This window comes from Callorhinus ursinus, unplaced genomic scaffold (genome assembly GCF_003265705.2).
Source record: "Callorhinus ursinus isolate GAN/ISIS: 27379988/994484 unplaced genomic scaffold, GSC_fseal_2.0 scaffold57, whole genome shotgun sequence".
Classification (NCBI taxonomy): Eukaryota; Metazoa; Chordata; class Mammalia; order Carnivora; family Otariidae; genus Callorhinus; species Callorhinus ursinus.
In genome coordinates this window covers 1385369-1400546 of record NW_027397119.1, presented here as the reverse complement: position 1 = coordinate 1400546, position 15178 = coordinate 1385369, and the positions used below count along the sequence as shown (strand labels likewise).

General features: G+C 37.7%; 1 protein-coding gene across 8 annotated transcripts in view; it reads left to right on the top strand.

Annotated features, from left to right (window-relative positions):
* DENND1B (DENN domain containing 1B) overlaps nt 1–15178 on the top strand; it is a 267467-nt gene that overhangs the window by 222291 nt on the left and 29998 nt on the right. For all 8 annotated transcript variants that reach the window (XM_073884621.1, XM_073884620.1, XM_073884623.1 and 5 more), the window contains 2 exons: nt 2007–2063; nt 2866–2973. In XM_073884621.1, the coding sequence (XP_073740722.1) occupies nt 2007–2063; nt 2866–2973 (165 nt within the window). The remainder of the gene's footprint in view (nt 1–2006; nt 2064–2865; nt 2974–15178) is intronic.

Here is a 15178-nt window from a genome sequence, read left to right as displayed (position 1 = left end):
TTTGTCCTATTCTTAGAACAGTTCTTCTGTGCTTAGAACATTTTCTCTATGCTTTTTATGCTCTCATTTTTTTCTAGTTTTTAGAAACCATAAAGAAAACTAGAATTAACATGTATACTTTTCTTAGAAATCTAAAAATAATGGTAAAGTGAATACATAATTGATTTGGCTAAAAGATTTTCTGAGTCAACTTCCTTGTTAGGTTTTTGCCTTTTAAATTATTAACTAAAGCCATTTGCTCAATGCTTCTCTGTAGAGAATACTTGTTTATTGCTTAGTTTCAACTTGATATTTAAAAGGATAGAGAGAAACTGTATCCCATCTTCCATATAGTCTGAAAGAGGTCGGTGGAAGAGGTAGGGCAGCAGCCATTTAAATGAATCAGTGCATGGATTACAGAATCACGTCTGACACTAGATTCAACTCTATACACTTAGAAGCATCTGAAAAGATTAGTGTGAATCAAGTGAATTTTGAAAGAATAGAAGATATTTAGATAAATTAGAATATAAACAAAACAAGAGCAAAGATGGATACAAGTTCTAGGAGATGGAAGCTGGAATATTTTCTTGGTAATTACTCATTTTTACCTAATGAGAATGTAGGGATTAATATGGGACCCTTCAAATAGATTAAGTGGCTTTACCAATAAAACAATGAATGTGAAACTGCTTTAATTCTAAAGAGCCACGGGAATACAATTTAGTGTTATTTGGCTTTTTAGGTTATCTTTTACTGTGTATAATATGTTTTGATTTTGCCTCATTTGCAATAAAGAAATAGTTGTTTATTTGAGTTCAAGACATAATTTGAGCAGTTACTATATGCCAAATACTGTATTAGGTACTACAGATATTAACAGCAAAGAAGTAAGAGCCGTCCCCTAAATGAACTTAGGAAGACATATTCACTCTTCCTAGAAGTAGTTGGGAAAGCAGGGTGGTTTGGTAGAAGGAGCAAGAACACTGGAGTTGGAAAGTCTTAAGTCTCTATGACCTTAGCTTCCATGTCTGTAGAATGAGACTCATGATGCCTTTTCTCTTGTAAGGCTTATATTCAGTGGATATATTTTTAAAGTCTTAGTTCTTCAAGAACCTTCTCCTTTTTGATAGTGAGAAGTTGGACTTAAAAATGAAATGGACCCGGATTTGAATCTAGCCTATGCAGACTGATCCCCTCTGAGTCACTTTCCTTATTTGTAAAATGTAATAATAATAATACTAACTTTAGAGACTTGTGATGATTAAATGAGCTAATATATGCTAGGTACCCAGCACATGGTCATATACTGAGGAAACACAACATAAAGGTGAGTTTCCTTTCTTTTCCACTCTGGCCACTCTGGGAATTTCCAGTGGAATAAAGGCCAAGGTTTAAGGAAGGTCCCCAGTTACTTAAGTTATATTCCACAGGAATCACATTAGGACCTGAGAAGCTCAAATGCTGCAGTCAGAGTCCCTATGGAACATGAGGACAGCATCTTCTGTTAAGTGACCTTTAATTTGTACCAGAAAAACTGGACATGAAATAGCCATAACATTAAGATATCTCTGCTAATAAAAACTTGTATCTGCCTGTAAGAGCATTTTAATAAAGCTTTGTAAAGTTGCCTGAGTTTCTTAAAGTCCAAACATTTGCCCAAATAGCCTGCTGCTGTGATGATGTGCATTCTTCTTTTCACCCCCTGTTAATCACGATTTCAAATTAAGACTGGACAGTAGTAATCTGGTTGACTCCTGTGTTTTCTATAGTTGAGGAGGCAAAATAGGCTAAATGTTAGCCTTTGTATGATATTAGGATGCAAATAAAGACTAATCATGTTTTCACTAATTTAGATATAATAGTAAGTGGTGTGGTCTTCCTGAAAATTAAGTTTTAGATTATAATTTGTTCTTTTTCTAAATAATATGAAGTTAGCAAGTTTCATGAAGTGAGAGCTCATCTGCTTACTCTTTAAATGGTAATAGAACCATGCTGAGCCAGACACTTGTGTTACCTTTTTCTAGGCAAAAAATCATGCAAAGCAGGGATTAAAGGAAGTGAAGAGTAAGCTAAAACACAAGGTATGTCATATTCTTCTTTTCATTCTTCCTTGATTCTTACATTAGTTTGAAGCTTATACTTTACAAATCACATGAGATTTATGTTTTTAATGACGTTTGAAATATGCTTAGCCCTTTGTTCAACAATGTATTTTTCATAACAACCCCTCTGGCAACTATCTGCCATTCTGCATGCATCCACTGAATAATCTCTTTATTGTTTGCATATTTTAACACAGAACAACGGAGATCTTCAAAGATGCTTTAACAAGATGTATGTTTTCATAAAGTTGATTGCCTTGATATCACAATTGAAATTCTTGCTTCAAGACGAGAATTTCTTTAAAAAGATGATCTTTGGTGCAGAATTAAGCCAGGAATACCATCTTTATAGGATCTTTCCAGTAGTCGCTACTTTAATTTGAAGCATGTTCTTAATTAATAAAAGATTTTGTTTGAAGATATGTATTTGAATATATGAATATTTATGTGTACGTATATGTATTTTTGATTTGATTACATATTATATCTGCAGATTTTTGTCAGTTGTTTTGAATTTCTTTCAAGAAAAATTTTACTTAAAACTTCCATTTTTATGATGGAGAGTAATCCTTACATAAATTTTATTCAAATTATTCAAAATAGAGAATATTTTGGAAATTATTAATTCAAAATATAGAAAAATGCATTTTCTTCCTAAACAGATTTTTTAAACTTCTATCTGACGTGTTATTTTGCTATTTGCATCTGTATCAGATAGTTTGTCCAAAAGTAATACAAGGAGTATTTTAAAATAATTACTTGTGTATTTCCTAATGTGTAGGAAAATGAAGAAGGTTATGGGACCTGTTCTGGTTCTGTACAGTATACACCAGTTTACACATTACACAATGAAAAGGGAGGAAATATAGAAAAGCGTAAGCTTGCTCAGGTAAGTTTATTTACCCTTACATCTTCAAATTCTAAAATTATGTAATTCCAGTTAATTCTTTAAGAAAATTTTCGACCCATTCTTTTTTTTTTTTTTTTTTAATCATATGATAAAATGCAAGAAAGCTTGCATTTCCAGTCAAGGAGATTGAGTAGGTAGTGTCTGGGCAGGCTGCAAGAGGATTAAGAATCAGTTGTTCCAGATATCAGTCTCTACATACTTTATTATGTCTTCATAGAGCTCACAGTCCAGTAGGGGGAGAGAGACAGTTAAGCATGTGATTGCTATAGGATGTGAATAGCTTGACGATGAGGGGGAAATCACAGATTTCTACTACAAAAATAAAAGAAAGTTCATACATGGGAATTTGACTGTTAAAATCATTTATACAAATTAGAATATAAAGTAATATGCCTATTTTTTCTAAAGTTATATATTTTATTTGCTATAAATATATAAAGCTTCTGCTTATATGTCAATGTTATGTAAAATACTGTCCTACTGGGGGAAAGTGTTCAGAATTATAGCTATGTGTGTCTCTGGTTTTGCCTCATAAGTGTGTTTCTGAAGGTTTAAATGATCCAAATTTGTATACACCAAATCATATTTTAAGTGGCCTTAGAAAACTAGCTTTTAAAAAGAATTCTCAACTAGATTATAGTTCACTTATTGCAGTCACTGAAGTTTATAGATGAGGGAGTTGATAGCCAGAATGGTCACCTCACTTACCCTAAGACTTACAAGGAGTTAGTGGGAGAGTGGGATGAGAACACATCCCTAATGCTCATTTAGCTTTCCTGGATCTGCACACACTGCAGGAGCAGAGATGGCCTTGAAGTGCTGCTTCTCTGTGTCATTAGGGATGGGGAGAGGCAGTGAAACTGTACTAAAACCCTTACCTTTATAAAGAAAATTCATTCACTTAATCATTTGGCACCTACTGTGCACCAGTCATGACTCTTAAGTGTTCCAGGAGAAGCAAAACCCATCTCTGCCTTCATGGAACCATTTTTATACCATACTAAGGGCCTTCTCTATGATGTATCCTTTTATGAGTTTATATTTTCCATACATTAGTATTGCTTAATTACAGCATATTGGTAGTAATGCTGATTGTCTGACCTAAAATAAGCCCCTCAATCAATTCTACAAGTGTAGAAACTTTCCTTGGCTACTACTGTTAACTGGAAAACATGTATTAACTTGTAAACTAATAATGGATTTGCAATCAATTTCTCTATTTCTCTTCCATCACTAGCATGTTCAATTCCTATTGGTTCTCAAGCTTAAGCATCTTAAAAACTTTTGCAAAATATTTATTCCCTTAATATTGGAGCAGTTAGGTTATATTTACCATGGTGCATAGATTTTTATGTGAAAAAGAATGAGATCTTTGTTATTTATCAGATGTTTTAAGATAGAAAGAAAACACTTCAATTAGAGAAACACCTGTCCCAAATGTCACTTTTAAGTTAGGAAAACTATTTTCAGCTCCTCATTTAAATTTTTAAATCTTCCTTTCTTTAACACGGCAGTGTATTTATATGATAATTTAGTTATAAAATATATTACAGATTTCTGTTTTTGTTTTCTGTTAGACAATTTCTGATAGAGAAAATTGTATTAAGTTACAGAAAACTTTACAATAGGTTACATTCATTGTATACTTATCCTGAATTTTCATGGCCATCATTTATTATAATATCATTAATTCAACTATCTGTATTCATCAGTTAGCATTTTGTGGTTTTCAGGTGTACATGACAAATGATGACTCTAACAAGAATTAAGAGAAGTAGGGCTTATTCTTTTAAGAATTATAATATGGGGGGAGGAGCAAGATGGAGGAGGAGTAGGTGACGTAAATTTCGTCTGGTCCCAGGAATTCAGCTAGATAGGCATTAAACCATTCTGAACACCTACGAACTCAACAGGAGATCGAAGAAAAGAATAGCAGGAACTCTCTGAACAGAAAAGTGACCACTTTCTGGAAGGTAGGACGTGCGGAGAAGTGAATCCGAGGCGATATTCGGGAGGATAGACGGTGGGGGAGGGGCCTCCGTCGGCCGCTTCTGGCAAGTGAGACATCAGCGGAGCACAAAATGGGAACTTTTAGAAGTCGGCTCCGCTGAGGGACGTCGCTCCAGTGGCTAAGCGGGGGGTGGAACCCTCGCGGGACAGTGTGGTCTCAGGACCCTCGGGGTCACAGAAAGACTGGAAGTGCCTGAGTGCAGCAGAGCTCCCAGGTATCGGAGCGGGGAAGCCGGCTGCAGAGACGGAGCCAAGGAGTGGGCTCTCAGCTTGGGGTTGCTATAAACTATGATCCGCGGCCCAGTCGGCCCACTGCTCCTCCAGCAGGGACCCAACAAGCGGCAGATCTGGGGAGACTTCCCTTCCTCCCCCGGGAGGAGCAACGCAGGAGCGCACCGCAGCGATCTGCTGGGTTTGGAGACTCCACACAGGTCGGGTGCCAGGATAGAAACGCTCAGTCACAGGCCGGGTGAGCACGGAGTGCGGCTGCAGACCAGGGAGACGGGAGTGACTGACTGCTTTTCTCTGGGGGCGCACTGAGGAGCGGGGCCCCAAGTTCTCGGCTCCTCCAGGGTGGTGATTGGGAGGCCGCCATTTTCACTCTTGTCCTCCAAAGCTGTAGGGAAAGCTTGCAGGGAACAAAAGCTCCCAAGAGCAAACTCGAGCAGATTACTTAGCCCGGGGCAGGGGCGGGGCAATTCCGCCTCCAGCAAAGACATTTGGGAACCACAGCAACAGGCCCCTCCCCCAGAAGATCATCAAGAACAGCCAGCCAAGACGAAGTTTACTGATCAATGAGAACAGCAGAACTCCAGTGCTAGGGCAGTACTGCACATAGAATTCATGGCTTTTTTTCCCCCTGATTCTTTAGTCTTTCAAAGTTAATGTTTTGAATTTTTTTCTTTTTTTCTTTTTTTTTGAATTTTTCTTTTTCCCTTTTTCAACCAACATCTTATTAATCCCTTTTTTAAAAATCTTTTTTATTTTTCACTTTTAGAGTCATATTCTATCCCTTCATAGTAGTTAACCTTGTTTTTGGTATATATATATATAAGTTGTTCTCTCTTTAAAATTTTGGGATATAGTTTCTTCTAACAGACTAAAATATACCCTAAATCTCTAGTGTATGGCTTTGTTTTAGTCTCCAGCCTGATCACATTCTCTCCTTTTTTTTTTTTTTAATTTCTCTTCTTTCTTTTTTCAACCAACTTCTTATCAATTCCTTTTATAAAATCTTTTATGATTTTCATCTTTACAGTCATATCCATCCTTTCATCATATATACTCTTATTTTGGTACATATATAAGCTTTTCTTTCTTTAAAATTTTGGGAGGCAGTTTCTTCTAACAGCCCAAAATATGCCCAAAATCTAGTGTGTGGCACTGATCTATGCACCAGCCTGATCATATTGGATCATATTCTTTTTTTTTCTTTCTTTCCCTTTCTTTTCCCCCCGTTTCAGGTCTCTTCTGATTTGTTTAGTGTATATTTTTGGGGGGTCGTTGTTACCCTGTTAGCATTTTGTTCTCTCATTCATCTGTTCTCTGGACAAAATGACAAGATGGAAAAAAATCACCTCAAAAAAAAGAACAAGAGACAGTACCAACTGCCAGGGACCTAATCAATACGGACCTTAGTAAGATGTCAGAACTAGAGTTCAGAATGACGATTATAAAGATACTAGCTGGGCTTAAAAAAAAGCATGGAAGATATTAGAGAAACCCTTTCTGGAGAAATAAAAGAACTAAAATCTAACCAAGTCGAAATCAAAAAGGCTATTAATGAGGTGCAATAAAAAATAGAGGCTCTAACTGCTAGGATAAATGAGGCAGAAGAGAGAATTAGTGATATAGAAGACCAAATGATGGAAAATAAAGAAGCTGAGAAAAAGAGAGATAACTACTGGATCACGAGGGCAGAATTTGAGAGATAAGTGATACCATAAGATGAAACAATATTAGAATAATTGGGATCCCAGAAGAAAAAGAAAGAGGGATGGGGGCAGAAGGTATATTGGAGCAAATTATAGCAGAGAACTTCCCTAATTTGGGGAAGGAAACAGGCATCAATATCCAGGAGGCACAGAGAATCCCCCTCAAAATCAATAAAAATAGGTCAACACCCCGACATCTAATAGTAAAACTTACGAGTCTCAGAGACAAAGAGAAAACCCTGAAAGCAGTTCGGGACAAGAGGTCTGTAACCTACAATGGTAGAAACATTAGATTGGCAACAGACCTATCCACAGAGACCTGGCAGGCCAGAAAGGACTGGCATGATATATTCAGAGCACTAAGTGAGAAAAATATGCAGCCAAGAATACTATATCCAGCTAGGCTGTCATTGAAAATAGGAGAGATAAAAAGCTTCCAGGACAAACAAAAACTAAAGGAATTTGCAAATACAAAACCAGTCCTACAAGAAATATTGAAAGGGGTCCTCTAAGCAAAGAGAGAGCCTAAAAGTGACATAGACCAGAAAGAAACACAGACAATATACAGGAACAGTCCCCTTACAGGCAATACAATGGCACTAAATTCATATCTTTCAATAGTTACCCTGAATGTAAATGAGCTAAATGCCCCAATCAAAAGACACAGGGTATCAGATTGGATAAAAAACAAGACCCATCGATATGCTGTCTGCAAGAGACTCATTTTAGACCCAAAGGCACCTCCAGATTGAAAGTGAGGGGGTGGAAAACCATTTACCATGCTAATGGACACCAAAAGAAAGCCGGGGTGACAATTCTCATATCAGACAAATTAGATTTTAAACCAAAGACTGTAATAAGAGATGAGGAAGGACACTATATCCTACTTAAAGGGTCTATCCAACAAGAAGATCTAACAATTGTAAATATCTATGCCCCTAACATGGGAAGAGCCAATTAATAACAAAAGCAAAGAAACACATCGACAACAATTCAATAGTGGGGGACTTTAACACCCCCCTCAGTGAAATGGACAGATCATCTAAGCAAAAGATCAACAAGGAAATAAAGACTTTATTTTTTTTTAAAGATTTTATTTATTTATTTGAGAGAGAGAGAGAGCGCACATGAGAGTGGGGAGGGTCAGAGGGAGAAGCAGACTCCCTGCCAAGCAGGGAGCCCGATGCGGGACTCGATCCCGGGACTCCAGGATCATGACCTGAGCCGAAGGCAGTCGCTTAACCAACTGAGCCACCCAGGCACCCGGAAATAAAGACTTTAAATGAAACACTGGGCCAAATGGACTTCACAGACATATTCAGAACATTCCATCCCAAAGCAACAGAATACACATTCTTCTCTGGTGCCCATGGAACATTCTCCAGAATAGATCACATGTAGGTCACAAATCAGGTCTCAACCAGTACCAAAAGATTGGGATCATTCCCTGCATATTTTCAGACCACAATGCTTTGAAACTAGAACTCCATCACAAGAGGAAAGTCGGAAAGAACTCAAATACATGGAGGCTAAAGAACATCCTACTAAAGAATGAATGGGTGAACCAGGAAATTAAAGAAGACTTTAAAAAATTCATGGAAACCAATGAAAATGAAACACAACTGTTCAAAATCTTTGGGATGCAGCAAAGGCAGTCCTAAGAGGAAAGTATATAGCAATACAAGCCTTTCTCAGGAAACAAGAAAGGTCTCAAATACACAACCTAACCCTACACCTAAAGGAGCTGGAGAAAGAATAGAAAATAAAGCCTAAACCCAGCAGGAGAAGAGAAATAATAAAGATCAGAGCAGAAATCAATGAAATAGAAACCAAAAGAACAGTAGAACAGATCAACGAAGGAAGGAGCTGGTTCTTTGAAAGAAGTAACAAGATTAATAAAACCCTGGCCAGATTTATCAGAAAGAAAAGAGAAAAGACCCAAATCAACAAAATCATGAATGAAAGAGGAGAGATCACAACCAACACCAAAAAAATACAAACAATTATAAGAACATATGAGCAACTATATGCCAGCAAGTGAGGTTATCTGGAAGAAATGGATGCATTCCTATAGATGTATCAACTACCAAAACTGAACCAGGAAGAAATAGAAAACCAGAACAGACCTATAACCACTAAGGAAATTGAAGCAGTCATCAAAAATCTCCCAACAAACAAGAGCCCAAGGCCACATGGCTTCCCAGAGGAATTCTACCAACCATTTAAAGAAGAATTAATACCTATTCTTCTGAAACTGTTCCAAAAAATAGAAATGGAAGGAAAACTTCCAAACTCGTTTTATGAGGCCACAATTACCTTGATCCCAAAACCAAAGACCCCATCAAAAAGGAGAATTACAGACCAATATCCCTGATGAACATGGATGCAAAAATTCTCACCAAAATACTAGCCAAGCCAGTAGGATCTGACAGTACATTAAAAGGATTATTCACCACGACCAAGTGGGATTTATTCCTCAGTTGCAGGGTTGGCTCAACATCTGCAAATCAATCAATGTGATACAATACTTTAATAAAAGAAAGAACAAGAATCATATGATCCTCTCAATAGATGCAGAAAAAGCATTTGACAAAGTACAGCATCCTTTCTTGATCAAAACTCTTCAGAGTATAGGGATAGAGGATACATACCTCAACATCATAAAAGCCATCTATGAAAAACCCACAGCGAATATCATTCTCAATGGGGAAAAACTGAGAGCTTTCCCCCCAAGGTCAGGAACACAGCAGAGATGTCCACTATCACCACTGCTATTCAACATAGTACTAGAAGTCCTAACCACAGCAATCAGACAACAAAAAGAAAGAAAAGGCATGTGAATCAGCAAGGAAGAAGTCAAACTCTCACTCTTTGCAGATGATATGATACTTTATGTGGAAAACCCAAAAGACTCCACCCCAAAACTGCTAGAACTCACACAGGAGGAATTCAGTAAAGTGGCGGGATATAAAATCAATGCACAGAAATCAGTGGCGTTCCTATCCACCAACAGCAAGACAGAAGAAAGAGAAATTAAGGAGTCGATCCCATTTACAGTTGCACCCAAAACCATAAGATACCTAGGAATAAATCTAACCAAAGAGGCAAATCTAACCAAAGAGGCAAAGAATCTGTACTCAGAAAACTATAAAATACTAATGAAAGAAATGGAGGAAGACACAAAGAAATGGAAAAACGTTCCATGCTTATCGTTTGGAAGAACAAATATTGTGAAGACGTCAATGCTACCTAGAGCAATCTACACATTCAATGCAATCCCTATCAAAATACCATCAACTTTTTTCAAAGAAATGGAGCAAATAATCTGTATGGAATCAGAAAAGACCCCGAATAGCCAGAGGAATGTTGAAAAAGAAAAGCAAAGCTGGTGGCATCACAATTCGAGACTTCAAGCTCTATTACAAAGCTGTCATCATCAAGACAGTATGGTACTGGCACAAAAACAGACACATAGATCAATGGAATAGAATAGAGAGCCCAGAAATGGACCCTCAAGTCTATGGTCAACTAGTCTTCAACAAAGCAGGAAAGAATGTCCAATGACAAAAAGACAGTCTCTTCAACAAATGGTGTTGGGAAAATTGGACAGCCACATGCAGAAGAATGAAACGACCATTTCCTTACACCACACACAAAAATAGACTCCAAATGTTTGAAAGACCTAATTGTGAGACAGGAGTCCATCAAAATCCTAAAGGAGAACACAGGCAGCAACCTCTTCGACCTCAGCCGCAGCAACTTCTTCCTAGAAACATCGCCAAAGGCAAGGGAAGCAAGGGCAAAAATGAACTATTGGGACTTCATCAAGATAAAAAGCTTTTGCTCAGCAAAAGAAACAGTCAACAAAGCCAAAAGACAACCGACAGAATGGGTGAAGATATTTGCAAATGACACATCAGATAAAGGGCTGCTATCCAAAAGCTATAAAGAACTTATGAAACTCAACACCCAAAGAACAAATGATCCAATCAAGAAATGGGCAGAAGACATGAACAGACATATTTCCAAAGAAGACATCCATTTGTCAACAGACACATGAAAAAGTGCTTGACATCACTCGGTATCAGGAAAATCCAAATCAAAACCTCAGTGAGATACCACCTCACACCAGTCAGAATGGCTAAAATTAACAAGTCAGGAAACAACAGGTGTTGGTGGGGATGTGGAGAAAGGGGAACCCTCCTATACTGTTGGTGGGAATGCAAGCTGGTGCAGCCACTCTGCAAAACTGTATGGAGGTTCCTCAAAAATTGAAAATAGAGCTACCATAAGACCCAGGAATTGAACTACTGGGTATTTACCCCAAAGATACTAATGTAGTGATCCAAAGGAGTATGTGCACCCCGATGTTTATAGCAGCAATGTCCACAATAGCCAAAATATGGAAAGAGCCAAGATGTCCACTGTTAGATGAATGGATAAAGAAGAAGTGGTATACACACACACACACACACACACCACACACACACACACACACACACACACACTGGAATATTATGCAGCCATCAAAAGGAATGAAATCTTGCCATTTGCAGCGACGTGGATGGAACTGGAGGGTATTATGCTGAGCGAAATAAGTCAATCAGAGAAAGACATATATCATATGATCTCACTGATATGAGAAATTCTTAATCTGAGGAAGCAAACTGAGGGTTGCTGGAGTGGTTGGGGGGTGGGAGGGATGGGGTGGCTGGGTGATAGACATTGGGGAGGGTATGTGCTATGGGGAGCGCTGTGAATTGTGTAAGACTGTTGATTCACAGACCTGTACCTCCGAAACAAATAATACATTATATGTTAAAAGAAAGAAGATAGTAGGAAGGGAAAAATGAAGGGGGGGAAATCGGAGGGAGAGACGAACCATGAGAGACTATGGACTCTGATAAACAAACTGAGGGTTCTAGAGGGGAGGGGAGTGGGGGGATGGTTAGCCTGGTGATGGGTATTAAAGAGGGAACGTACTGCATGGAGCACGGGGTGACAATGGATCTTGGAACACTACATCCAAAACTAATGGTGTAATGGTGATTAACATAACAGTAAAATTTTTAAAAAGCAAAAAAATTATGATTTTCCTACTTGGTTCATAGGAATTTGTTAAGCCAACATATTTAGATTTATTATGCAGGTGCTGGTAATTTCTGAATAGCAGTCTTTTCAAGTGATAAATATCTGAGTTTTAGGCAATGTGTAATCCCCATATATGTGTTTCTTTGTATACATGTGTTCCATTATATAAATAGGTGTATATACCTGTGTATATATATTTTAACAGGTGAATTTGTTAAGAGTCCATATTTCCAATCATTTGTCACCTAGCAATATTTATCACAATCTAATGTTTTGTCTTTGCTTATGTCAGGCATAAGAATGTATGTAGCCCTCTGGTAGGATTGGAACCAGAAAATGGAAAACTCAAAAGCAGTCAGGGAAGAATATCAGCCCTGCCCCCACCCCCCTTCCCAACCCATCTCCTCTCTGTCTCTCTCTCTCTCACCTGGCTTGTTCTTCTCTCTGCCTGACCATTCACTGTGCATTCCATAGAGTAGCTTTCTCAGCTCCTCCGTGTGCCTGACACTGTGCTTGCAGGCCCTCAGTTCAGCCAGCTGCTAGAAATGGACCGCAATTCCCAAATCCCCTTTCTTGTGGAAGAATATCATCGGCCCACTTGGATCAACCATTAATTCTTGGTTCAGTCAAATCTAGCCAGAGAAACAAGGGGAATCCCATGTTACCAAGGACACTGGCAAGTAGTAGGGGCAACAGGGAAAGCAATTCTCAGAGGAGGGTTTTAAGGGCAGTGACAAAATCTCAGAAGATTTTTGCTATCTCCGATTGCCTCATAATCATTTGCCAAAAAGTCATCTTTGCAAAAAAGAAAAAAAAATCTGTATTTTAGGTACTTAGAGGCTGGATCTCTGTACCATAAACCTGAAGCATGGCAAGTTTGACCTTAATGGGTCATTGTTGCGTCAGTTCTCACATGAGAATTGAGCCAGTTACACAAACAGACTACATAGAAAATAAGCTTCAAATACATTGTTTGCATTTTGGGCAAGGAAATCAGTAGGGACCAGGCATAGTCTACTGCCTTTTCTTTGTGGTCTGATAACACAGAAGTTTCCTTGGTTCACTTCCTTAGTTCACTTTTTGGAGTCTCAGTGATTTGATAGAAAAATGATCCAGTGTATAATACAAGAGACAGAAGATGATGCTAGAACCATGAAGTTACTGTTTTATGATTAATTCCAAATCAATAAGTAGTCTTACTGCTGTCTCTCTAAGCACAATAATATTAGGATCTTGGCCCATTAAGATTTTCAATTACGTATGTAAGCATTTCTAGGAATAGTTAGATGTGGTTAAAGGCATAATTTAGATATCAATAAATATGTCAGAGACATTATGTTTATTTATTTGTTTATATTCTACTTATTTCCAAAAATAAATGGACATTTTACCAGGAATCATAGAACAAAAGATTAAAATGTATTTAATTTAGATAAGATTCAAGGCAGAGAGAAAGTACAGTAAGAAGCTAAGGCCCATTCCCTTGCTTAGCAGCCAAAAATGAAGAGACAAACACACCTACCATGATTCATGATGTACAAAGATTAAAATAAAATTGTTCAGGAGGCATGAAACCATTCCAGGAAATGGGGCTAGACACTGGATCCACAGATGAAGTCAGTGTCGCAAGAGCTCCCATCCAGTGGAAGTACCCAAGAGAGGCAAGGATCACTGTTTCGGGGACAGAAATCTGGTTTTTCTTCTTTGTCTCTTCTGTACAGTGTTTTTCATTTGAAATACTCAGGTTTATTAATACCTCTCTCAAAGACAGCTTAGTTTCCTAAGAAACTATTAAAAAAATAAAGGCTACAAGTAGAAATAAACTTAGAATGCACTCCTTTCTTCTTTCTGTCAGGCTCACTAAGCTAGAAGAGTAATATCACTGTCTCATGTTAGAGCCAGCCTCTCAGTGAGGGACCGTTCTCTCTGGGCCCCATCTCACATTTGATTATCCAAATAACCACACTCTCTTTAAAAGTCTTGCCATGTGGTAAATTCAGTTACCTAAAATCGAGATTCTGTAGTACCTCTGGGATTTGGTGATCCAGATAATTTTGAGGTTCTTACTACTGTTTTCCAAACTTCAATTTTTACAGAGTTGAATAACATTGAAGTACGCTAGAGCGAACTTGGAAAACATGAGGAAGAGACAGATCCTTGATTAACAACAAAGATGTCTGTATGTTTGTGTGTATTACATGATTAATTTAAACTCCCAACAGTCCAAGCACACTGGGAATGATTATCCCCATTTTTCAGATTTAGTAACAGCAGAGGGATGAAGAAATGTGGCCAGAGTTTTACAGGTAATAAATAGCAGAGTAGGGATTGAAAAGCAGACAGACTGATTCTGGAAGTTAAGTACCTAACCACTACTGTTGAGCCTTTGAGTTGGGTGGAGTGTTTGTGGTGGAGGGGCAGTTGGAGACAAAGGTATGGTATTGAGAGCCAGAGAGACTTGACTTTGAAAAAAGTAATAGCATTTGGCATTGAGCAAAACACAGTGGCCCTAAGACTTACTTTCTACATTTATAAAATGGTAATGACAATACATGTCATTTTGCTAAGATGCTATAGGCATTATGGTTAATGTATATAAAACACCTGCCACATAATAGGCACTTAATAAATGGCAGCTACCCATTAATACATATACACATATCTGGAACTTCGGGTCTCTTATCACAATGGCACTGACTTTCTTCTCTCTTGGTGTAACTGTCCAGAGCCACTAACAACCCTCTAGTCCTCTAAAGTAGTGGGGACCCTAAATTTGTCTGTCTTTATTCTAAATAGGGATAACTTTAGATCCTGATTTGTGATTTGAGAATAAATATATAGCTTATTTTATTGAAAAATCTCTTGATTGCTAAGTTTATAAGACCTCAAGTATGTCATTTTCTTGTCAGTAAAGTTATCAAAATAAAGAATATGGGCTTTACTTACCCCAATTCTTTATCCCCTTGAGAAGTTGATCTCAGCTATGTAAAGAACTTTACATTTCCAGTTTCCAGCTAGACTTGGATAAATGAAACACTTTATTTTCATCTATTTTTCAAAAGGTGAAAATGAGATTATGGTTGTTTAAATTCCAAGAATGTATTTTAGTAAGTGAAAAAATAAAGTTTCATAATCTGGATACTGTAGAA